The following is a 24,823-nucleotide window of genomic DNA, read 5'->3' as shown; positions in this document are numbered from 1 at the left end:
ATACAAGACACTTTATGGAATGCAGTGAACAGCATTTAACTAAGTGTGGTTGATACTGGCCTTATATATGAGACAATGAAGTGAAATTTGTTAATTCACTCATGTATTTGGTGAATATTGAGCAAGTACTATGTAAGAGGAGCCATACTAGCTGCTAGTGAGCAGTAATGAATGAGACAAAGTTCTTGTTCTTATGGAGGGGTTCAGTTGGTGGGAGGGGTAGATAGACAATAAATAAATAAGTAAATACAGACTGCAAGGTGATAGTAAATGCTATGGAGGAATATCAAGCAGAGAGGAAGAGAAGGTAGTTTGTAGGTAGTTAAACTTTCACGAAGAGTAATAAGAAAGACTCGTCTAATAAGTGACATTATAGCAAAGACCTAAAGGACATGAGAGAGTGACTCATTCAAACACCAAGGGAAGAGAATCAGAGCAGAAGAAGCAATCAGTAGAAATGCCCTCAAGTGAGAGCATACTAGGAATGTTCAAGTACAGAGACAGGTGTAACTACAATATTGGATGAGTTGAAAGTGATAGGAAATGAGGTTGCAGAAGTGCTTTGGGAAGGAGAGGATATAGACATGAGCATCTGGTAGGTGATAGCAAGTTGGGAAGCCAGTGGAAGGCAATGAACAAAATGGTAGAATGTTCTGAATTTCACTGCCAAGAGACACAATGACTCATGCGGTGAGAAGATGAGCATGAAACAGAAGCAGTAGGCTATGGACATTATCCAGGTGAGAGGTGGTGGTGACATGGATCTGGATCTTGATGGAGGAAGTGATGAGAAAGGCCAAATTGTGGAAATACTTTGAACAATAAAGTTTAACAATGGGTCAAATATTGATAAAAGTAGAGTCAGATTGACACCAAGTTTTTTAGCTGAAGTAACTAGAAGGATAGAGTTGACATTCACTCAGAAGAGGAAAACCCCAGAAGAACAGGGATTTGTTAGACAATCTAAATGACAGTTATAAACACAGTTTAAGATGCCAATTTGTAGCTAAGTAGAGATTTTGATGGGCAGTTGAATGTATGGGTCTTGGGTTCAGGGCAAATGACTTGGCTGGAAATAAAAGTTGGGGAGTCATCAGAAGATACATGGCCTTTAACACCTTGTGACTGGATTATCTGAACAGTGGGGTAAATCTAGTGAGAAAAGATGAAGTTTGAGTCCTGAGGTACTACAGATTTAGAGGCCAGACAGAGGAGGAAAAATCAGCAAGGAGAGGAGTTCTAATGATGAAGGAAGTAAAAAGTGAGTCAAAAGGAATTAGTGTGCCAATAGATTAATGAACATAGAGTAATCAACACCAACAAATGCATTTAAGTAATATAAGAATTGAAAAGTCCCCATAGCATTTGGTATTGGGGAAGTAATTAGTGACTTAGCAAGAACAGTTAGAGTGGAGTGGTAATAATTAAAACTTCACTAAAATAGAATTAAGACAGAAAAGACAGAGAAGAATTAGTGAAAGTTAACTCCTCTGAAGAATTGATGCTTTTGAACTATGGTGTTGGAGAAGACTCTTGAGAGTCCCTTGGACTGCAAGGAGATCCAACCAGTCCATCCTAAAGGAAAGCAGTCCTGGGTGTTCATTGGAAGGATGCTGAGGCTGAAACTCCAATACTTTGGCCACCTCATGCAAAGAGTTGACTCATTGGAAAAGACCCTGATGCTGGGAGGGATTGAGGGCAGGAGGAGAAGGGGACGACAGAGGATGAGATGGCTGGATGGCATCACCGACTCAATGTGCATGAGTTTGGGTGAACTCCAGGAGTTTGTGATGGACAGGGAGGCCTGGCGTGCTGTGATTCATAGGGTCGCAGAGTCAAACACCGACTGAGCGACTGAACTGAACTGAAATGAACTGAACTGAACTCCTCTGAGTGGGGCTTCCCTGGTGAAGAATCCGCCTGACCATACAGGAAATGTGGGTTTGATCTCTGGGTAGGAAAGATCCCCTGGAGAAGAAAATGGCAACCCACTCTAGTATTCTTGCCTGGGAAATCCCAGAGAAGCCTTGTGGGCTACAGTCCACAGAGTCGCAGAAGAGTCAGACACAGCTTGGGGACTGAGCACGCACACAGATGGGATAGCAAATGTTTGTAGAAATTTTTTTTTTTCTAATTGCTTTTTGCTGCTCAATGAAATAGAAGGCAATTTTATCAGCTGAGAGTGAAGCCAGAAAGGAGGTGGTTATAGAGAAGATTTAGAGGAGACCTCTAAAGAAGTAGGAAGAAAAAATGGACGTTTCCCTAAGTGGACTATAAGTCAGTGTAAAATGTCTAAGATTAGCAGGCATGTATTTAAAAGTGGTGTCATTAAGTAAAGAATATGTTTTACTCATTATGATTGCAGAAGCAGTAATGAATTTAATCAACTTTAATTTTGTGAAATTAGTATGAAGTGAGGGGCAATAAGGAGATCAGCCCTGGGATTTCTTTGGAAGGAATGATGCTAAAGCTGAAACTCCAGTACTTTGGCCACCTCATGCGAAGAGTTGATTCATTGGAAAAGACTCTGATTCTTGGAGGGATTGGGGGCAGGAAGAGAAGGGGACGACAGAGGATGAGATGGCTGGATGGCATCACTGACTCGATGGACGTGAGTCTGAGTGAACTAAGGGAGTTGGTGATGGATAGGGAGGCTTGGCGTGCTGCGATTCATGGGGTCGAGAAGAGTCGAACACGACTGAGCGACTGAACTGAACTGAACTGAGGGGCAGTATGATGCATGGAAGAATTCTAAACTATTTGAAGACATAAGGGATATAAGTACAGTGAAAACATGATAAGATCTAAAAAGTATAGTTCCTGAAATACTGGAGTTTAGACACAAGGAAGACAGATTTGGAGCTGATAAGTTTGAAGATATTTTGATTACTCATATTTGATAAAGTCTAGTTGTTTTCCTCAAAGTGACTGGTCAAAGTTAGACCAAAAAATGAAATCATTTACAAAGCGGTAAAGAAATCAGGATAAAATGATTAATTTACAGTATATGAAATAAGGGCCACAGATTTCATCTTAGAGTATGTGAGATATGCTGAAATTTTTAGGAAAAGTGCCATGATAAGTATTTTGAAACAGGTAATCAGGGGAAGGGGATGTGGACAGAAACTGAAAGTAGGAGAGAAAAATAAGCAGTCTGATAACACCTTATGGAGTAAAAATGCAAAGGCAAAAACTGAGGAGAAGTTGGGTTGTATAAAGAAACATACAGACTGGACGCATGGTCTCAAGAATTTGGCATTCAAATCAGGTAGACAGGCTTGTAAGTAAATAATTTTGACCAGATGTGATAAACGCTGTGTCACAGATATGCACAAAATGTTATATAGACACGAAAGGGAATTAAATAATTCTGATGGTTCTGCAATGAGCAAAATTGAGGGATAAAGGAAAAATTTAACTGAAGACAAAATTGTTAGTTGAAAGCGGAGTGGTCATTTTCCAAGCAGAGGAAGGTAGAACTGGGTGTGCTCAGTAGAGAGAAGAGAAAGCTTAATATCTAAGCAGTGCAATAATATGACATGTCTAGTAGATAGTGCTGTTTTGGGTACATTTTAGCATGGATGCTAGAGGGGGCATAGTGGGAAATAAGGCCAGACTTAGAAGTTGAAGGCAGTTGTGAGTAATTTGGAATGGCAACCGAAGGGATTTGGACCCTTTTCCTATGGGTACAAAGCTAGTGGAGGTGATGGAATTCCAGTTGAGCTATTTCAAATCCTGAAAGATGATGCTGTGAAAGTGCTGCACTCAATATGCCAGCAAATTTGGAAAACTCAGCAGTGGCCACAGGACTGGAAAAGGTCAGTTTTCATTCCAATCCCAAAGAAAGGCAATGCCAAAGAATGCTCAAACTACCGCACAGTTGCACTCATCTCACATGCTAGTAAAGTAATGCTCAAAATTCTCCAAGCCAGGCTTCAGCAATATGTGAACTGTGAACTTCCTGATGTTCAAGCTGGTTTTAGAAAAGGCAGAGGAACCAGAGATCAAATCACCAACATCCACTGGATCATCAAAAAAGCAAGAGAGTTCCAGAAAAACATCTATTTCTGCTTGATTGACTATGCCAAAGCCTTTGACTGTGAGGATCACAATAAACTGTGGAAAATTCTGGAAGAGATGGGAATACCAGACCACCTGACCTGCCTCTTGAGAAACCTATATGCAGGTCAGGAAGCAACAGTTAGAACTGGACATGTAACAACAGACTGGTTCCAAATAGGAAAAGGAGTACGTCAAGGCTGTATATTGTCACCCTGCTTATTTAACTCATATGCAGAGTACATCATGACAAACGCTGGACTGGAAGAAACACAAGCTGGAATCAAGATTGCTGGGAGAAATATCAATAATCTCAGATATGCAGATGACACCACCCTTATGGCAGAAAATGAAGAGGAACTAAAAAGCCTCTTGATGAAAGTGAAAGTGGAGAGTGGAAAATTTGGCTTAAAGCTCAACATTCAGAAAACTAAGATAATGGCATCCAGTCCCATCACTTCATGGGAAATAGATGGGGAAATAGTGGAAACAGTGTCAGACTTTATTTTTCTGGGCTCCAAAATCACTGCAGATGGTGATTGCAGCCATGAAATTAAAAGAAGCTTACTCCTTGGAAGAAAAGTTATGACCAACCTAGATAGCATATTCAAAAGCAGAGACATTACTTTGTCAACAAAGGTCCATCTAGTCAAGGCTATGGTTTTTCCTGTGGTCATGTATGGATGTGAGAGTTGGACTGTGAAGAAGACTGAGCACCGAAGAATTGATGCTTTTGAACTGTGGTGTTGGAGAAGACTCTTGAGAGTTCCTTGGACACCAAGGAGATCCAACCAGTCCATTCTGAAGGAGATCAGCCCTGGGGTTTCTTTGGAGGGAATGATGCTGAAGCTGAAACTCCAATACTTTGGCCACCTCATGTGAAGAGCTAACTCATTGGAAAAGACTCTGATGCTGGGAGGGATTGGGGGCAGAAGGAGAAGGGGCGCCAGAGGATGAGATGGCTGGATGGCATCACTGACTCGATAGACGTGAGTCTGAGTGAACTCTGGGAGTTTGTGATGGACAGGGAGGCCTGGCGTGCTGTGGTTCATGGGGTCGCAAAGAGTCAGACACGACTGAGCGACTGAACTGAACTGAACTGAATGAGTATTCACTAAAAGTTTTAATTGTGTACTTTCAGAGGTTTTGTCTGTATGTGTGTATATTTGTTTGTGTACAGTAAGCATGTTTGCCAGTGTTTAAGACAGTGAATGATGTTCTCTCTCTTTTTTTTTAATAAGTCTGAACTTTTTTGGTCACGCTGATCTCCCATAAAATGAGTGATAACTTAAATTGATGTTGTGGTTAAAATACTTGCCCATTAAGAGGACATAATGAGCCTTCCTTTCTAGTAACCCAGTTGGAAACATTGGCCTCATCAGTATTACATTCTCATAAACTGAAACTGATTAACAATTATGTGATTGGGCAAAACCAGAGCCTGGCCAATATCATCCAGCATTTAGATTCTCTTTGAATCCAGTTCCACATTTGTATAGTGGCAAGATGGATATGGACATATTTGATAATTGTAAGATTTGTTTCATGTCTGAAAGTGTGATGACTCCATACAAAGAAGGAAAAAGGCAAACTATAACTAAAATTTCACTATGAATATCCACATATCAAAAAAATGAAAGCAGTTATCCTGTTTTTCCAAATCAGGAATAAAATGTAAAATACTGTTGCCCAAAATAGAAATTGGTTAATATCCTATTAGGCCAACATTAAATAGGCACAAAATTATTAATATATTGAATGCTAGTACCTATATATTGATTTTCAAGGATAGTTGTGGCACATTGGTGTCTGGTCTGGTTAGAATAATTTTCTTGATGTTCAGTTCTTACTGGATTTATTTCATTTGAACTCAAAGGAATAAACCAAAACTTTAAAACAAAATTGGCCAGTTTTTCCTGTGTTTATACATTTTTGTAAATTTTGTGACAAAGGTTTGTAACAAAACCATAGGTCTCAGTGGGTGCATGAGGTTTAAGTGGTTTCATCTCAAACTGGAACCAGATGTGAGGACTGGTGAAGTGACCAAATGTCATATTACACAACCAAAACAAAACCACTGTTCACTGTCTTCGTCTCTGCTAAGCACCAAAATGATGTGTTTCAAGGACCAGCAAGTCTGAATGAAATTTGTCTTCATTGGGAATTAGGATTTAATCCAAGACCAGCAAAGAGTAAAATCATCCAAGGTATTTGGGTGAAAATTTGCACCATAGATTTCAGAGGAAACTGTTTACCAAACGCTTGGAGCCTGATAATTAATGATACGGAGGTATTTTCACAATTCTACATACCTTATTCATATCCTTTTTAATATTCTTCTTCTTTTATACCCGTAAGTGAGACAACTTTCACTTTTCCTCTCTTCCAGTTTCATCACTGCTCATCACTAGCACTTGCCATGAAGATTCCATTCTTTCATTAGAAATCACTGAATCCCTTTACAAGTGGGAAACTATGTCTCAGAGATATTTATTATATTATTATGCATAAATATTTGTTTATATAAAGGTAAATTACATATATAATTTTTTGGTGAAGTCATACCATTTATTGGAGGCTTAGAATTCCTCTAAATTTCTACAGCTTTAAGCATGTATAACCAAATAATATTTACCATAACTAGAGAAGGGCACATCCCAGATTATAAACATTCAAGCTCGAACAGTATAATCCCACATTGAACATTGAGGGAGATACCTATTAAAAATTCTAGGATGTGATAAGTGTCCCCTGAATGCCACAATGTTACCTACACTGATGCTTTCTTCATAGGTCCAGAAATATGGAGGGGAGCAGCACTCTTTTTCATGTCTCTAAATGGTTTCAAAATCTGAAACTAGCACTTTAATTTCACAGGTTCTCTACTATTGCACCAAAAGATATTTTTATTCTTGTAGCGTTCAAACAACCTAAATTTTCTAATTTCTTCTCATCAATTATTCAGCCAGAGAAGAATAGCAAGATAAAGTGTACTGTTCTTTAAACATGAGTAAAGTTTTCAAAGTAGGTAATATGAAGTCACTTGAAATCAAGTAGTGACCTAGGAGATAAAGTAATACAGTAGTCTAAAATCTTGTGTATCATATAAACCAACAACATTAAAACTCAGAAGAGGAAAAAAATTGGACAAGATAACCCAGCACCTAGCTAAGGTTGGAAACCCACTTGTTTTTGTTCAAACACTTGGCTAAAACAAATGTTGTCCACTTTCCATCTACAAGAATTAGTAGCTCTGCCAATAGCTGCAGTTTCCTAGGCCAAGATTCTCCCACATCTCATAAATCTTCTAAGTACAGTGGTGAAAAATTCCTTTTAAGGTTGTAACTGGTAAAAAATGTCTGAAAAGAAAGACAAAATAATTGTTTCTTCTCCTGAAAAATGTAAAGGGCTTACAGGAAATGGCATGAAATTAGGACACCTAAACAGCAATAAATATCTATAGATGAGTAAGCCTTTTTACATTCTGGAAGCCATGGTATGATATACTCAGGATGTTGTTGAATTGTAAAACACTCTCTAACCCAAACTTATAAATAGCTCCCAAGTGATTGTTTGATTTCCTGACTTCCCCTAAGGGTAACTGGCTTCAATACATAATCCTTCAATAAACTGGCAAAGTTTAGTAAACACAAAAGTTGGCAATAGACAAGGATATATGGATTTAAGGTAATAATGGCACCAGCATATGAGGCCTTCAGAAGCAGGGATTAATATTCTTGTAATTGGCTTTTCACCTCTTATACGATGATATTTCCATTCTCTGAATTTACAATCTTAGTAGATAACCATTATCATCATTTATATTGACTATTATTCAAAAAATATGAAATTTAACCTGCATTCTACACTTCATCAGTTTATAGCTCAAATAATAAACATATATTGATCAACTAATATATTCCAGGTACCGTGCTAGGCTCTGAGAATATAAAATGAAAAAAAAAAAGTGGTTTTCTTTGAGGAGTTTGCAATTCCAGAAAATGTAGAAGACTGAGGCAGAGAATTAGCAACTTGCACTTATTAATTTATAAGTAGGAGGAGCAGCAACAAAAAAGAGTAATACTTGACTTCCACAAGGCATACATTTAGTTGCAGAAATCAAATGCCCCCTGAATAAGGACTTCATAAAATAGTTTGCTTCTATCAAATTCCAAATCCCAAGCCTAGCAGGTTAAAATACATAGATTTTCATCCTCTCATATCTCTAAAGAAAAGAAGACTACAATTTGTTCTATAATGTTGGTTCCTTATGAAATTACAAATGAGCGAATGAGGCACTACTCCTTTAAACTTTATTATAATATATTTTAAAATCTAGCAAAATAGATGTTTAAAATATATAAGTGTTTCTCATTTATAGCTATATATCTATATAAACCTAAATATATAGATATAAATGAGTAATGTTTATACCAAATATGGCTGTAAAACTGAAAATTCAACACCATAGAATGAACAGGAAAGTATATTTAAAGATATATTCTGACCCAGAGAAACAAATAGGTCCTATGTTTACATAAACTTTTCTAAATCATAAATTGTAGACAGAAAACTGCTCAATCATTTTGATACTAGGTATCAAAAACCATCAACATGCACACACACACACCCTAAATAAAATCCCATTCATATGCCTAGATTCAAAACCTCCTAAAATTAGTATATTTTAAAAAATCTAAAAAGTAGTAAACACAAAGAGCAATATATTCTGAAGAAATTAAAAAAATTCAGAAGAGAACAATAAAAATATCTTCTTTCCCTCATTTGATGTTTCTGTATTTTGTTAGAATTTGTTAAATATAGATTAGAATTTGCCTGACATATGTTATATTTTGGAGAAGGAAATGGCAACCCACTCTAGCATTCTTGCCTGGAAAATCCCATGGACAGAGGAGCCTGGCATGCTGCAGTCCATGGGGTCGCAAAGAGTGGGACATGACTGAGAGACTAACACACACACACACTATGTTAATTTTAACTTTGTTTTCAACTTTTTAAAAATTATAAGTATTCTTCAGAATAGTGTTTAATTGTTTTTTGTTGTTGTTGTTAGTTTTTTCATTAACTTATTAACCTGATTTTACCCAATTCAAAAGTGTCTATTTTTGGAAGAAGAGAATTGATCATTTTATATTTATTGTAATTCTTATCTGTTTATCTTATTTCTCCTATCTATTTATTCTGTAAGTATATGGAAATCTGGGAAAGGGTTGTGTTTTTTTTTTTCTTTCATATATTTTGCTGAAATTTATAGAATTTTTTTCTTCAACATGTGTACTTCTGGTGATAGATTTCTATCATTGTGATATAGCTATGTATCTAGCATAGGGCCTCCTTACTTTAGTGTGAAAACAAATAGCCTTTATGAGGTATTAGTGCTGAGTCCCCTCCTGATGGCAGAAAATAAGCTGAAAGATTTCTTTTGCCTGTGTATTTTATGTGGAAGGACTTAACATGAGAAGGGTGAATCCAGAGGAGTTTAGAGAAAGAACGTGGATAAATAGTACCACATCCCAAATTTGATATCGAGTCCCGTTCAAAGAGCAATGTAGATATCAGCTAGTGACCTACAAGCACCTGGACAAAGGGCTTGAAGGAATAACAGGACAGTGTACAATTACTCATTAATGCAGGTTTTGGGCAAAAACTCAAGCCCAAGAATGTCTCACCAAACACAAGAAATATTATAGTTGCAATTCTCATTATTCAACTTAGTGTTTGACCTTGAGTATATGTCTTTATCCTTTTATTTTTTTTCTTTTTTTTTTAATTTTATTTTATTTTTAGACTTTACAATATTGTATTAGTTTTGCCAAATATCGAAATGAATCCGCCACAGGTATACATGCGTTCCCCATCCAGAACCCTCCTCCCTCCTCCCTCCCCATACCACCCCTCTGGGTCGTCCCAGTGCACCAGCCCCAAGCATCCAGTATCGTGCATCGAACCTGGACTGGCGACTCGTTTCATACATGATATACATATTTCAATGCCATACTTTTAAACATCATCAATTAAAGTGATAACCTCAATGATGGCAACACACTCCGGTATTCTTGCCTGGAGGATCCCAGGGACAGGGGAGCCCGCTGGGCTGCCGTCTATGGGATCGCACAGAGTTGGACACAACTGAAGCGACTTAGCAGCAACTTAGCAGCTACAAAACTCAAATTCTTGGCAAAAATTATCTTCCCAGACCAAGCTGTTTTTGTTTATCACTTAGGACTACACGAACTGGAAATTCCCTTGGAGGAGAGGCCAGTTTTAGTCTATTCTAGGTTTGTTTTACCTGATTATCATTTTATCCCATATTTGAGAAGCCAGAAAAGTACCTGGTATCGTATTCACCCTTTCCTGTTCCCCTCCAGTGACTCTGAAATGATTGCACCAGACACAGATCATGGGTTTTGCTTAAGCTTTCAAACAATAAAGCTGTAATTTTAAACACAGAAGAGAAGTTACCCTATTTTTGTTCTTCAATTAGCTAGAATGATTGAGGTTGGAAATTTTTTTGGAACAATCTCTCACACCTAGTTAGTCTTGCTTGTCATTTTATGATAACTCTCTGCATGCCACAGGATCATGTCAACCCTGGAACATGATTTTATGAGGAAGCTCATTTAACATTTATGCCTTTACCAGGGCAGTTATTATTTCTACTAGTTAAACATTTCTAAATTGGATTACAATGTCAAACATCACATTTAGAATGTAAGTGTTTTGGTGGTCTGAATAGTGAATAAAAGGAGTTAAAAACATCATGTGTATGCAGTTGTTCATTGAGCTACTGGCTTGCAAGCATGGCATACTTTTGAATGTCAATTCAACTTGTAAAAATAACTTGGACTCTTAAACACTTAGGTCTGTATAATAATTTATAGACACAGATTAGAATCCCATAGAGTGCTTTGGAAATTTGTTTAGGTAGACTTTATTCCAGGAAAATCTCATCATGTAAGTTTGATAGCTAAAACAGTGTCTTAAATGTTCCAGGCAATTGCCTGCTAACTTGAAATCTTGTACACTCAATATAAAAATTATGGCCATTGAATTTTCAAGGGAAAAATGAAAAAGTTTTTTTTTAATTTTCTTCTTTTAATTCCATAGCATATTTACACCCCAAACTCATAGATTTAAGAGCAAGAATCAGATACCATCTGGCCCACTCTCTATTTTGTATATAAGAAAACCAAGGCCCAGAACAGAGAAATGGATAATTTGGTTATGCAGACATTCGTTGCAGGTCTAGGGAATAAGACTTAAAAATGATGCTGTGAAAGTGTTGCACTCAATATGCCAGCAAATTTGGAAAACTCAGCAGTGGCCACAGGACTGGAAAAGGTCAGTTTTCATTCCAATCCCAAAGAAAAGCAATGCCAAAGAATGCTCAAACTACCGCACAATTGCACTCATCTCACACGCTAGTAAAGTAATGCTCAAAATTCTACAAGCCAATTCTTCAGCAATACGTGAACTGTGAACTTCCAGATGTTCAAGCTGGATTTACAAAAGGTAGAGGAACCAGAGATCAAATTGCCAACACCTGTCGGATCATCGAAAAAATAAGAGAGTTCCCCCAAAACATCAACTTCTGCTTTACTGACTATGCCAAAGCCTTTGACTGTATGGATCACAACAAACTGTGGGAAATTCTTCAAGAGATGGGAATACCAGACCACCTGACCTGCCTCTTGAGAAATCTGTATGCAGGTCAGGAAGCAACAGTTAGAACTGGACATGGAACAACAGACTGGTTCCAAATAGGAAAAGGAGTAGGTCAAGGCTGTATATTGTCACCCTGCTTATTTAACTAATATGCAGAGTACATCATGAGAAATGCTGGACTGGATGAAGCAAAAGCTGGAATCAAGATTGCCAGGAAAAATACTAATAACCTCAGATATGCAGATGATACCACCCTTATGGCAGAAAGTGATCAAGAACTAAAGAGCCTCTTGATGAAAGTGAAAGAGGAGTGAAAAAGTTGGCTTAAACCTCAACATTCAGTAAACTAAGATCATGGCATCTGGTCCCATCACTTCATGGGAAATAGATGGGGAAACAGTGGAAACAGTGACAGACTTTATTTTTGGGGGCTCCAAAATCACTGCAGATGGTGACTGCAGCCATGAAATTAAAAGACACTTACTCTTTGGAAGAAAAGTTATGACCAACCTAGGTTGGTCATATTAAAAAGCAGAGACATTCCTTTGCCAACAAAGGTCCATCTAGTCAAGCTATGGTTTTTCCAGTAGTCATGTATGGATGTGAGAGTTGGACTATAAAGAAACCTGAGAGCCAAAGAATTGATGCTTTTGAACTGTGGTGTTGGAGAAGACTCTTGAGAGTCCCTTGGACTGCAAGGAGATCCAACCAGTCCATCCTAAAGGAAATCAGTCCTGAATATTCATTGGAAGGACTGATGTTGAAGCTTAAACTCCAATACTTTGGCCACCTGATGCAAAGAACTGACTCATTGGAAAAGACCATGATGTTGTGAAAGATTGAGGGCAGGAGGAGAAGGGGACGACAGAGGACGAGATGGTTGGACAGCATCACTGACTCAATGGACATGAGTTTGAGTCAACTCTGAGAGATGGTGATGGACAGGGAGGCCTGATATTCTGTAGTTCATGGGGTCACAAAGAGTCGGACATGACTGAGCGATTGAACTGAGGGAATAGGACACAGATTTCCTACACCTAGTGTTTTCAACTGTGCCCCAGATTACAGTAGGCTGCTGCCGCTGCTGCTGCTAAGTCGCTTCAGTCGTGTCTGACTCTGTGCGACCCCACAGACGGCGGCCCACCAGGCTCTACCGTCCCTGGGATTCTCCAGACAAGAACACTGGAGTGGGTTGCCATTTCCTTCTCCAATGCATGAAAGTGAAAAATGAAAGTGAAGTCGCTCAGTTGTGTCCAAATCTTTGCAACCCCATGGACTGTAGCCTATCAGGCTCCTCAGTCCATGGGATTTTCTAGGCAAGAGTACTGGAGTGGGTTGCCGTTTCCTTCTCCAAGTTCTGGTATACCAAATACTAAATGAGACAAATTCACCTTTTCACTAAAATATGGTACATCAAACAACAAAGGTTTTGAAAGAAAATGAAATTTCCAACATATAATCTTCATTGTCTGACTGATTAAGAGAAAAACAACCAATTTATCTTTGAATGCTAGTAAAAATCAGATTTTTTAAATAATGAATTTTAGGCATGAAAGGAAAATAACCTAAAAAGAGAGCATACAGTTTGCCTTCTGGGGATATTTATTCAAATGTAATCAAGTACCCTTTTTTTTCTTTTTGATTTTTTTCCTTTTGATTTTTTAAATTACAAAAGTATAATAATACATTTACAGAAGACTTGGAAAATACAGAACAAATTTACATATAGTTCTTATATATATTACAATTATTTTTTAAGTAGATAAATTAAGATTTTTAGTTGGGTTTCAATATCAAACTCTCAAAAATTATGGAATTATGTTAGAAATCAATATCAGAAGATATTTGAAAATAAGCCACATATTTTCAAGTGCGCTGTGACATTTACCAAAAGAGATCTTTCATTTAGCCATTGAAAGCCTCAAGTTAGAAGACTTAAAAAACACAGATGATTATAGAGAAGAAAACATTGAAATGAGAAACTAATATCAAAGATACTTTAAAAACCCACGTATTTGAAAATTAAATATCTACTTTTAAGTGTTGGGTGTATCTAAAAAACCATACAAAGGAAAATTAGAAAATATTTGTAACAATAAAAACAAGAGGAAATTATTAACTAAAGTGTTGCTGCTGCTGCTGCTAAGTCACTTCAGTCGTGTCTGACGCTTTGTGACCCCACAGACGGCAGCCCACCAGGCTCCACCATCCTTGGGATTCTCCAGGCAAGAACACTGGAGTGGGTTGCCATTTCCTTCTCCAATGCATGAAAGTGAAAAGTGAAAGTGAAGTCGATCAGTCATGTCCCACTCTTTGCGACCCCATGGACTGCAGCCTACCAGGTTCCTCTGTCCATGGGATTTTCCAGGCAAGAGTACTGGAGTGGGGTGCCATTGCAGATTTTCTTAAATTTCACAAAATTTCATGCTAATACCAGAATTTGAAGCAAATCATTGGAGTACATTAAAACAAATATTTGCTTTTGGAATTAAGGAGTCTACAGATTTTACTAAAAGTTTATGAGAAGTTTCTAAACAACATAATCAAGATTCTTTTGTTGGAATAATTAGTTTTGAAAATGAGAGCTATCAATGAGCCACAAGGGAAGAGAAGCAATTCCTGTTGGGTCACAAGTCACTATTTCCACTCAACAGAGTATTAGGGAAGATGAACCTATAAGAGGGACAGCACAAAGATGTGATCTTCATGTTAAATCAGCTATGCTGCCCTAAACTTAAATGACTGAGAAGATACAAATAATCATTAAATAATGGAAGAGAATTCTATTCTATGAGGGTTTGCTGTGAGACATAATGACCTTCATGAATGTAATCTGACTCAAATTAAATATATCCACAAATTATGTGAAACATGTTCTAAAAATTTACGCTAGCTGACACTGCCCCCTGTGCCCACTTCCACCCCTTCATTCTCCCACTTAGCAAATAATAAGTCTGGATGGTGAACATTCAGATGATAATAAGAAGGAAATATATATATACCATGTGAGTAATACATATTTTAGTTACCAGGCTCCTCTGTCCATGGGATTTTCCAGGCAAGAATACCGGAGTGGATTGCCATTTTCTTCTCCAGATATGAGTTATACTTATGTTTAAACCAAAAGATAAGGAAAGCAATAAAACAAGTAAACAATATGTAATAAAGAACATATTGACCTTATTCATCTTACACCTAAAAGTTTGTACACTTTTACCCACCCCTTCCCCAGGTCCCACCAAATAATTTTTTATACTCTATCCTTCTGAATTTAACTTTTTAAAAAATTGTATATTCTACATAAAAGTGATACCATGCAGTTATTTTTCTTTATTGGTCTGGCTTATTTCACTTGGCGTTTCCTCAAGGTAAACATGTAAAATGATGGGTGTGGTTAAATAACTAGATGGGAGGAATCCTTTCACATCCTTTCACTAAATGGGAGGATTTGCAGGTATTGCAAATCACCACAGTGTATCTTTTAAATAGCTTACAATTTTATATGTAAATTATATCTCAATAAATCTGAAATTTTAAAAATACATACATTATTATTTTTTTAAAGTCTTCATTATAGGGTTTTTATAAAATTAGTTGAACTATGCACTTAGAATGCTGTAGGCATAGGGTAAGTTCTCAGTAAACCTTAGTTATTATAAGTACATATCAGAAAGGAAAACATGCACCCCTTAGCAGATGGTATTATGCATAAGTGAAAGTGAAGTCTCTCAGTCGTGTCCAACTCTTAGCGACCCCATGGACTACAGCCCACCAGGCCCTCCGTCCATGGGATTTTCCAGGCAAGAGTACTGGAGTGGGGTGCCATTGCCTTCTCCGTTAACAGCGGCTGGGCATATTATATTTACTTGGAGCTGGTATACTTGGTGACAGCCTTAGTGCCCTCGGACATGGCATGCTTGGCCAGCTCCCCAGGTAGCAGCAAGCGCATGGCGGTCTGGATCTCCCTGGATGTGATAGTCGAGCGCTTGTTGTAATGCACCAGGCACGATGCCTCGCCAGCGATGCGCTCGAAAATGTCGTTGACGAAGGAGTTCATGATTCCCATGGCCTTGGACGAGATGCCGGTGTCTGGTATTTTGCGTACTGTTTCACTAGCTAGTAAAAAAAAAAAAAAACACTAAGAACTACAGGTGAATTTTTAAACTAAATATGAACAATAAAAGTATAAAGGTAATGAAGTTTCTTTTTTAATTTTAAAAATATAAATCACAAGGCATATGTTTGATAAACTTGACTAGCTTAAAATTCAGAAGCTGTGTTCACGACAGATGTCATACCATGTGCCTTGTGCTCAGTCGTGCCTGATTCTTTGTGACCCAGTGGGCTGTAGTCTGCCAGGCTCCTGGGTCTACAGAATGTCCAAGGCAAGAATACAGGAGTTGGTTGCCATTTCCTCCTCCAGGGGATCTTCCAACCCAGGGATCAAACCCGTATCTCTTGGGTTTCTTGCACTACACGCAGATTCTTAACCTGCTGAGCCACCAGGGAAGCCCGACAAATGTCACAGGCAGAGTTAATAGGAAAGGAAAAGGCTAGGAGGAGATATTTGCAACATGGGCTTCCCTGATGGCTCTGCAGGTACAGAATCTGCCTGCAGTGCAACAGCCCCAAGAGATGTGGGTCCATCCCTGAGTCCAGAAGATGCTCTGGAGGAGGATATGGCAACTCATTCCTGTATTCTTGCCTGGTAAATTCTATGGACAGGGGAGCCTGGCAGATTACAGTCCATGAGGTCACAAAGAGTCGGCCACGACTGAGCACATGGCACAAAACAATCTCTAGAGTATAAAAAGAGCCCTTAAAATGTATTAATATCAAAACCCACCAAAAAAAAACCAATGATCCCAAATAACTCTAAATGGGAGAAGTTATGCTACAAAAGAAAACTATATAAGCACAGAATTATTTTAAATATTAATAATATTAAACAGCTTTTAAAATTACAGTTATTGAAGAGGATGTACCCTGCAAGCATGCCACTAAAAAAAAATTTAGATGATGGAAGCAAGCAGAGAAGGTAGGAAGATATATGTACACAAATTTCTCATTCTTTTAAAGCAAGAAACAGTAGATAGTGTTCAAATTGTGTAAACTAGGAAACTGTTTTAAATAAAGAAGTAATTACAATCAGAATACAGCTGCCCAAATTAACCAGAAAAATATAAAAACAAAAGCACGTAAAGCAACACTAACATGGACTAAAAGTAAATGAGGTCAAAAGAAACACTGAAAACAAAGTCAAATATAAAATTAGAAATCAGAACTACAGTACATGTGCTAAATTTCCAAAGCCTGTCATCTACAATATTCAATATTTTCCATGTTTCCTAATCTACTGCCAGCATCTGGAGAGCTGGTTTAATGGTTGATACATCTTTCTGCTAAGTTACGTGCACCCAAGTAAGCACTAAAAAATAAATTCTCAATTTATAATGAATGTATATACAGTTCATCCTTGAACAATGCTGAGATTATAGGTGCCGACCTTTCACACAATCAAAAATCTGCCTTTAATCTATAGTCACTCTTCCTTAGCAATTCCTTATCCACAGTTTTACATCTTCAATTCAACCAATCACAGATGCAGATGAACAATGTAGTACTGTAGCAATTACTACTGAAAAAAATCCAATAAAAGTGGAACCAAATAGTTCAAAAGTGGACACTTTTGCTCAAGGGTCAACTCTGTTTTGAAACCTAGTTAGAGGACTGAAAAATACTTTAAGCATAGCATTTAAGATTGATTAAATAGCACTGCTGATGCCAATATTTTAAAGAGGTTTGAAGAACAATTAAGAATAATGTATTAACCTTTATGTGAGTAGTTCAATCTAGAGTCTTAGCAGAAACAAAAAAATGGCACTTTCAAATTGAGTAAATAGAGGAGAGTTTCAAAATGGATTCTTGTCAAAGCCATGGATCTGATGTAGGGAAACAGTAAGGGACAGCACAATATCCTAAGGCTAACAACAGTGGAGTTCTGCCACCGTCCTGAGTCCCATGGGAAACAGGTGAAGTGAGTTTCGAGAGAGCAGGAAGGCTCATTTTTGGGAGGTGTGACCTGCTGGATAGACAGCTAGCTCATAATAACCCCTGAGGAAAACTGACTGGGGCAATAAAAACCTGAAGATACTTTTTTCCCATTCGCCAAATCTCTTGGAGGACAAGCTACCGCTCAAAATCACCTGAATGCTAGAGAACAGGGAACCAACTGATTTAGCTTAGAACTCAGCCTCTCTCCAAAATGCAAACAGAGAAAGATGAATAGAGGTTCTGGAGGGGCAAACAAACTACCCACCATGGACTCTACTTTCCAAGACTGGAAGAATATGATCTATGTCCACTGTTTTCCAAGGTAGGCAGATAAATACTTTTTAATTAGTAAATACCATGTGTTGGTTCTGAGCTTCTATTTGATCCAAAATTACAATCTCTATCTTCTGTGTATCTAGTATATTCTCAAATAAAATGGAAAAACTATATTCTATTCACTCAGATAGAGTTCTCATTCACAGGTCTTGTTTTATCTTCCCTGGTTTAGAAAATTGAGTCTATGATCTAGTTTTTGGTCAATAAAAAATAAGTCATGAATGACTGAGATAGTTTTCTATGCAGCAAAAATTTTCAGATCACTCAATTCTCATTGCAGCAAAGGTAAAGGTATATATATATATATAATTATATATATATAATATAAATCTATATATTTATACATATAAATAAATTATAATAATAATTTTTATATATAGTAATACACATATAATATTTTTTCTCAGCACAGCAGATCCAAAGAAACACCTAAAGAGTATCTTCTCTTTTGGCTTTTAGGGAGTCAATCCTTTGGCACCAAATCTTACATGATCCATTTTACCACATTATTAATAAAGACAGATGTTTTGAATTGAGAATAAAACACAAGACAAAATGTGCTCTTGACCTTAAAATACTGGATCAAACTTCGACTGTATTGTAATGTTTTTTCATCCAGAGACATTTATTTTGGGATGCATTCCTGTTAGATTTCTGTCAAATGAATTGAAGTACTTTATTTGTCCCTTTGATGGTTAAATCTGAGCACTGCAGATTTAACATTTAACTGGACTTAACATTTCAACTCTGCATTCAGATGATTATATCTTTCCTTTTCTCCTTTGCTTTTCACTTCTCTTCTTTTCACAGCTACTTGTAAAGCCTCCCCAGACAGCCATTTTGCTTTTTTTGCATTTCTTTTCCATGGGGATGGTCTTGACCCCTGTCTTCTGTACAGTGTCACGAACCTCCACCAAGGGAACATTTCATGCAAAGATGGGCTCGATAAAGGACAGAAATGGTATGGACCTAACAGAAGCAGAAGATATTAAGAAGAGGTGGCAAGAATACACGGAAGACTGTACAAAAAAGATCTTCACAACCCAGATAATCACGATACTGTGATCACTCACCTAGAGCCAGACATCCTGGAATGTGAAGTCAAGTGGGCCTTAGAAAGCACCACTATGAACAAAGCTAGTGGAGGTGATAGAATTCCAGTTGAGCTATTTCAAATCCTGAAAGATGATGCTGTGGAAGTGCTGCACTCAATATGCCAGCAAATTTGGAAAACCTCAACATTGGCCACAGGACTGGAAAAGGTCAGTTTTCATTCCAATCCCAAAGAAAGGCAATGCCAAAGAATGCTCAAACTACCACACAATTGCACTCATCTCACATCCTAGTAAAGTAATGCTCAAAATTCTCCACTCAAAATTCTCCAAGCCAGGCTTCAGCAATACGTGAACCATGAACTTCCAGATATTCAAGCTGGTTTTAGGAAAAGCAGAGGAACCAGAGATCAAATTGCCAACATCTGCTGGATCATCAAAAAATCAAGAGAGTTCCAGAAAAACATCTATTTCTACTTTATTGACTATGCCAAAGCCTTTGACTGTGTGGATCACAATAAACTGTGCAAAATTCTGAAAGAGATGGGAATACCAGACCACCTGACCTGCCTCTTGAGAAACCTATATGCAAGTAAGGAAGCAACAGTTAGAACTGGACATGGAACAACAGACCGGTTCCAAATAGGAAAAGGAGTGCGTCAAGGCTGTATATTGTCACCCTGCTTATTTAACTTATATGCAGAGTACATCATGAGAAACGCCGGGCTGGAAGAAGCACAGCTGGAATCAAGATTGCGGGGAGAAATATCAATAACCTCAGATATCCAGATGACACCACCCTTATGGCAGAAAGTGAAGAGGAACTAAAAAGCCTCTCGATGAAGGTGAAAGAGGAGAGTGAAAAAGTGGGCTTAAAACTCAACATTCAGAAAACTAAGATGATGGCATCTGGTCCCATCACTTCATGAGAAATAGATGGAGGAACAGTGAAAATAGTGTCAGACTTTATTTTTTTGGGCTCCAAAATCACTGCAGATGGTGATTTCTGCCATGAAATTAAAAGACGTTTACTCCTTGGAAGGAAACTTATGACCAACCTAGACAGCATATTCAAAAGCAGAGACGTTACTTTGCCAACAAATGTCCCTCTAGTCAAGGCTATGGTTTTTCCTGTGGTCATGTATGGATGTGAGAGTTGGACAGTGAAGAAAGCTGAGTGCCAAAGAATTGATACTTTTAAACTTTGGTGTTGGAGAAGACTCTTGAAAGTCCATTGGACTGCAAGAAGATCCAACCAGTCCATTCTAAAGGAGATCAGTCCTGGGTGTTCTTTGAAAGGACTGATGCTAAAGCTGAAACTCCAATACTTTGGCCACCTCATGTGAAGAGTTGACTCATTGAAGAAGACTCTGATGCTGGGAGAGATTGGGGGCAGAAGGAGAAGGAGACAACAAAGGATTAGATGGCTGGATGGCATCACCGACTCGATGGACGTGAGCTTGAGTGAACTCCAGGAGTTGGTGATAGACAGGGAGGCCTGGCGTGCTGCAGTTCATGGGGTAGCAAAGAGTCGGACAGGACTGAGTGACTGAACTGAACTGAACTGAACATTTCAACTGGGCTCAAAACAGGCAGAGAGTGCTAAGGTAGAAGGTATTTTTACCAAAGTATTGAAATGTAAATCTCATGTTAAAATGAACTAGCCTGACATGACATCTTAACTCTTGTCATTTTTATAAGAATTCAAATTAAAAAAAAAAAAAACTGTGCCAAATTACAGTTCTTCACAGTGGAATTCAGAGCTTATGCTTTGTTTTCATATTCTAGTCAATTTATTTTGTCATCCACTTAATTGTCATTTCAAACAGTAATCAGTTCTCTAATTTCCTTACCTACCTCCTTTACTCTCAACCTCCATGGTTTCTCTCCTAGAATGCAGACCTGAAGAGCTAAGAGATGCCTGAATAATTCCTTAGATGTCACATGGGCACTTACAACTTCATTTTAAAATACACCCTCTTTTTTTCTGGGATTCTCTATCTCATTAAATAACCTATCTATTATCCAGTTTTCAAGACAGAAATCTTGAAAGTTTTCAAGACAAAAGTCTATTAAATCATCACTCTTCATTACACTCTTCAGCCTCATAACCAATTGTTACAGGTTGGGTTCTCTGGGAAGCAAACTCTAAGGCAGAAACTAGCTTTCAGAAGTTTACTAGTAAGTGCGACTAGGATGGGAAGGAAGGGAGGGCATTGGAGGGAAAAGAAGGAAACAAGACTGTGTAGAGGGAATAGTTGGGCTGGGATGCTGTCCCCATCCCATTCCTATGGTTAATCATGGATGAATATTTATATCCCCACACTGATTATTCACTGGATGTGGCCATGTAGGAAGGGGTACAACCTTGGGCAAGGGAGATCTTCCCAGCTGAAGCTAGGGCTTTTTAGCAGCAGCACAGTCTAAAAAGTGGATTTGAATGGCACAGTATCCATCCTACCAACAAACCACCTCATTCTGTCATTTTGTTTCTTAATTAGCTCTCAAGTGATTCCAGTTCTTCATGTCCCTACTTCTACTACTCTGATTTGTTACTAACATTCCTCCCTTATATACAAGGTTTATACGTGTTTTTACTGTATCTAGTGTATTTCTCTTCTACTTTAATCTCCTTCCAACTGTGCCATCTTTGCAAATCATTTACTGGACCACTTTTATCGTGTGCTTAAAATTTTTCAATAGTCTCCTATTGCCTTTGTTATAAAGCAATTTCTTACCAAGATCAGTGAGGCTGTAGTGATCTGTATGTCTCTTCTTTAACATCCTGAAGCCACTTACTCCTTTATGATAACCTCTGTCAATGACTGAGAATATCAAGACTTTCAAATGGATCACATGCTCACTTTTCAGATTTTCCTTACATTGCTTCTGCCCTTGGGAATACATATCACCCATGTCCGTTCTTATGACTGGTTAGCTTACTCTTCCTTAGAGAAGTATTTCTTGAATCCTCAGACTAGCTTAGATTTTTCTGCCTCTGCTCCCTTGTGGTTGGTGTTCAGTTGCTAAATCATGCCCCACTCTTTGCAACCCCATGAATTATACCATACCAGACTCCCCTGTCCTCCATTGTCTCCGGGAGTTTGCTCAAATTCTTGTGCATTGAGTCAGTGATGCTATCTAACCATTTCATCCTCTGCTGCCTGCTTCTCCTCCTGTCTTCAATCTTTCCCAGCATTAGGGTCTTTTCCAATGAGTCAATTTTTCACATCAGTTGGCCAAAGTATTGGCATCAGTCCTTCCAATGAATATTCAAGGTTGATTTCCTTTAGAACTGACAGGTTTGATCACCTTGCAGTCCAAGGAACACTCAAGAGTCTTCTCTAACACCACTTTAAAAGGACTGGTGCACTGGGATGACCCAGAGGGATGGTATGGGGAGGAAGGTGGGAGGGGGGGTTCAGGATGGGGAACTCGTGTACACCCGTGGCAAATTCATGTTGATGTATGGCAAAACCAATACAATATTGTAAAGTACAAAAAAAAAAAAAAAAAGACAAAAAAAAAGTATCACTTCTTTGGCGCTCAGCTTTATTTACGGTCCAACTCTTACATCCCTATATGACTACTGGAAAAACCATAGATCTTTGACTATACAGATCTTTGTCAGCAAAGTGATGCCTCTTGCTTTTTAATATACCATCTAGGTTTGTCATAACTTTCTTTCCAAGGAGCAAACGTCTTAATTTTGCAACTGCACTCACTATCCACAGTGATTTTGGAGCCCGAGAAAATAAAATACGTCACTGCTACCACTTTTTCCCCTGCTGTTTGCCGTGATGTGATGGGACTGCACGCCATGAGCTTAGTGTTTTGAATGTTGAGTTTCAAACAACTTTTTCACTCTCCTCTTTCATTTTCATCAGGAGGCTCTTTTGTTCCTCTTTGCTTTCTGTATTTTTCCTATCATAATACTTTCCTATCATAAAAATGGTTTATAATTTTCTATCCTTACTAACTTAATTTGTGCCAATTGCCTGCCAATACTCTCATAAAAGCAGAACTTGCATTTGCCATAATAAGCAATATGGCCCAATATTGAGTCTTCATCTGCAGTCTTACTCTTATATAGCACCTGACTCCTATACATATTCCTAATAAATAAGAAAAAAAGGAAAAAGTTAAAACCAAGCACACAATAAGCAAAACATAACTCAAAATCTTTTGAATAAGTAGGTTTGAAGAGAGAATCAGTGACCTTGAAGGTGAATCAGAAGAAATAAACCCTAATCAATCACTGAGCAAAGTGAGTGAAACAGGCGTAATAGTTGGGTAAGACATAAGGAAGATCTAGTGAGATAGTCTCAGATAAGTATAATTGAAATCTCAGAAAAAGACAAGAGAGAAGAAAAGCAGCAGCAATATGTGAAGACATAATAGAGGAGAATTCTACCATGATAAATGACACAAAAGTTAAGAAGGTATGTTTGATCCAAGAGATCCAAGTAATTGATCCAAGTGACCCAAGTAATTCTGACCTAATTACATTTAACTGATATTCCTAAAAACCTGAAACAATAACAGAGCATAAAAGAAGCTAAAAACACACACACACACAAATATTTTCAAAAGAGCAATAATTGGACTGAGAGCTGAATCCTCAGCAGAAGTAATAAAATAAAATAAAAACAATAACATATACTCTTATAGTACTAAAATAAAATAAATAAAACTTTAGATTGCTGTACCCAGAAAAACAAAATGATAAAAACAAGCATCTTAAAAAATTAATGTGAAATAAACTTATCTTCATATAACTAAAAATTATGAGAATATTATCCAACAGACAAAATTAATTACAAGGAGTATTTTTTAAGTGGAAGGGAAATAATTTCAGATGGAAAATCATAGATATAAGAAAGAATAAAGAGCAATAAAAGTAGTCAATATCAAGGTGAGTCTAAATAAAGATTGACTATATCAAACAATAATGTCTTAGGCTAGATATATAGAGAGAAATAAAATTAAAATACTTATCAACTGCTTATAGATGAAATGTAGCAGTAAAAGGAGTTAAAAGTATTAAGTCCCTTAGTTTTTTAAGGTATAAGTGCCAATTAATTTAGACTAAGTCAAGGATATCGTATTCCTAAAGTATTTACAAAAATAATAATAAAAAGTAATTTTCACCTAACAGAGAAAAAAATGGAACCAGATAAATATGTATTCTACCCCAAAGAAGCAGAAGGTGAAAACAAGATAAGAGAGAGGAGAAATAAATAGAAAGCAAATAGGAAAATGACAGATTTTAGAACAACTATATCAATAGAATTAATGCTTATAAGTGGACTAAGTGTTCTAATTTAAGGTGACTCACATGGTAAAGCATCTGCCTGCAATGCGGGAAACCTGAGTTCGATCCCTGGGTTGGGAAGATCCCCTGGAGAAGGAAATAGAACCCACTCCAGTACCCTTGCTTGGAAAATCCCATGGATGGAGGAGCCTGGTAGGCTACAGTCCATGGGGTCGAAAAAAGTTGGACACGACTGAGAGACTTCATTTTTTTTTTGTAAGACTCAGAAAATAATAATATACAACCTACAAAAAGCATTTTTTACTTTTTTGTTTTTTTTACAACAGAGCTCCAAAGAGCTAATCTTTTCAAATTAATCAAT

At 37.6% G+C, this 24,823-nt stretch overlaps 1 protein-coding gene across 1 annotated transcript; it reads right to left on the bottom strand.

The window, feature by feature from the left end:
- Positions 1 to 15,250: 15,250 nt before the first annotated feature.
- On the bottom strand, positions 15,251 to 22,103 carry LOC614619 (late histone H2B.L4). The gene is made up of 2 exons (XM_024997285.2): positions 21,926 to 22,103; positions 15,251 to 15,861 (listed from the first exon to the last, which is right to left on the bottom strand). The coding sequence occupies exons 1-2, from the start codon at positions 22,101 to 22,103 to the stop codon at positions 15,608 to 15,610; spliced, it is 432 nt and encodes a 143-aa protein (XP_024853053.1). The 3' UTR covers positions 15,251 to 15,607.
- Between the last annotated feature and the right edge of the window lie 2,720 nt (positions 22,104 to 24,823).

Source organism: Bos taurus, chromosome 1, assembly GCF_002263795.3.
Source record: "Bos taurus isolate L1 Dominette 01449 registration number 42190680 breed Hereford chromosome 1, ARS-UCD2.0, whole genome shotgun sequence".
Taxonomy (NCBI): domain Eukaryota; kingdom Metazoa; phylum Chordata; class Mammalia; order Artiodactyla; family Bovidae; genus Bos; species Bos taurus.
Note: the sequence above shows the minus strand (reverse complement) of the source record. Positions and strands in the feature narration are given on the sequence as shown.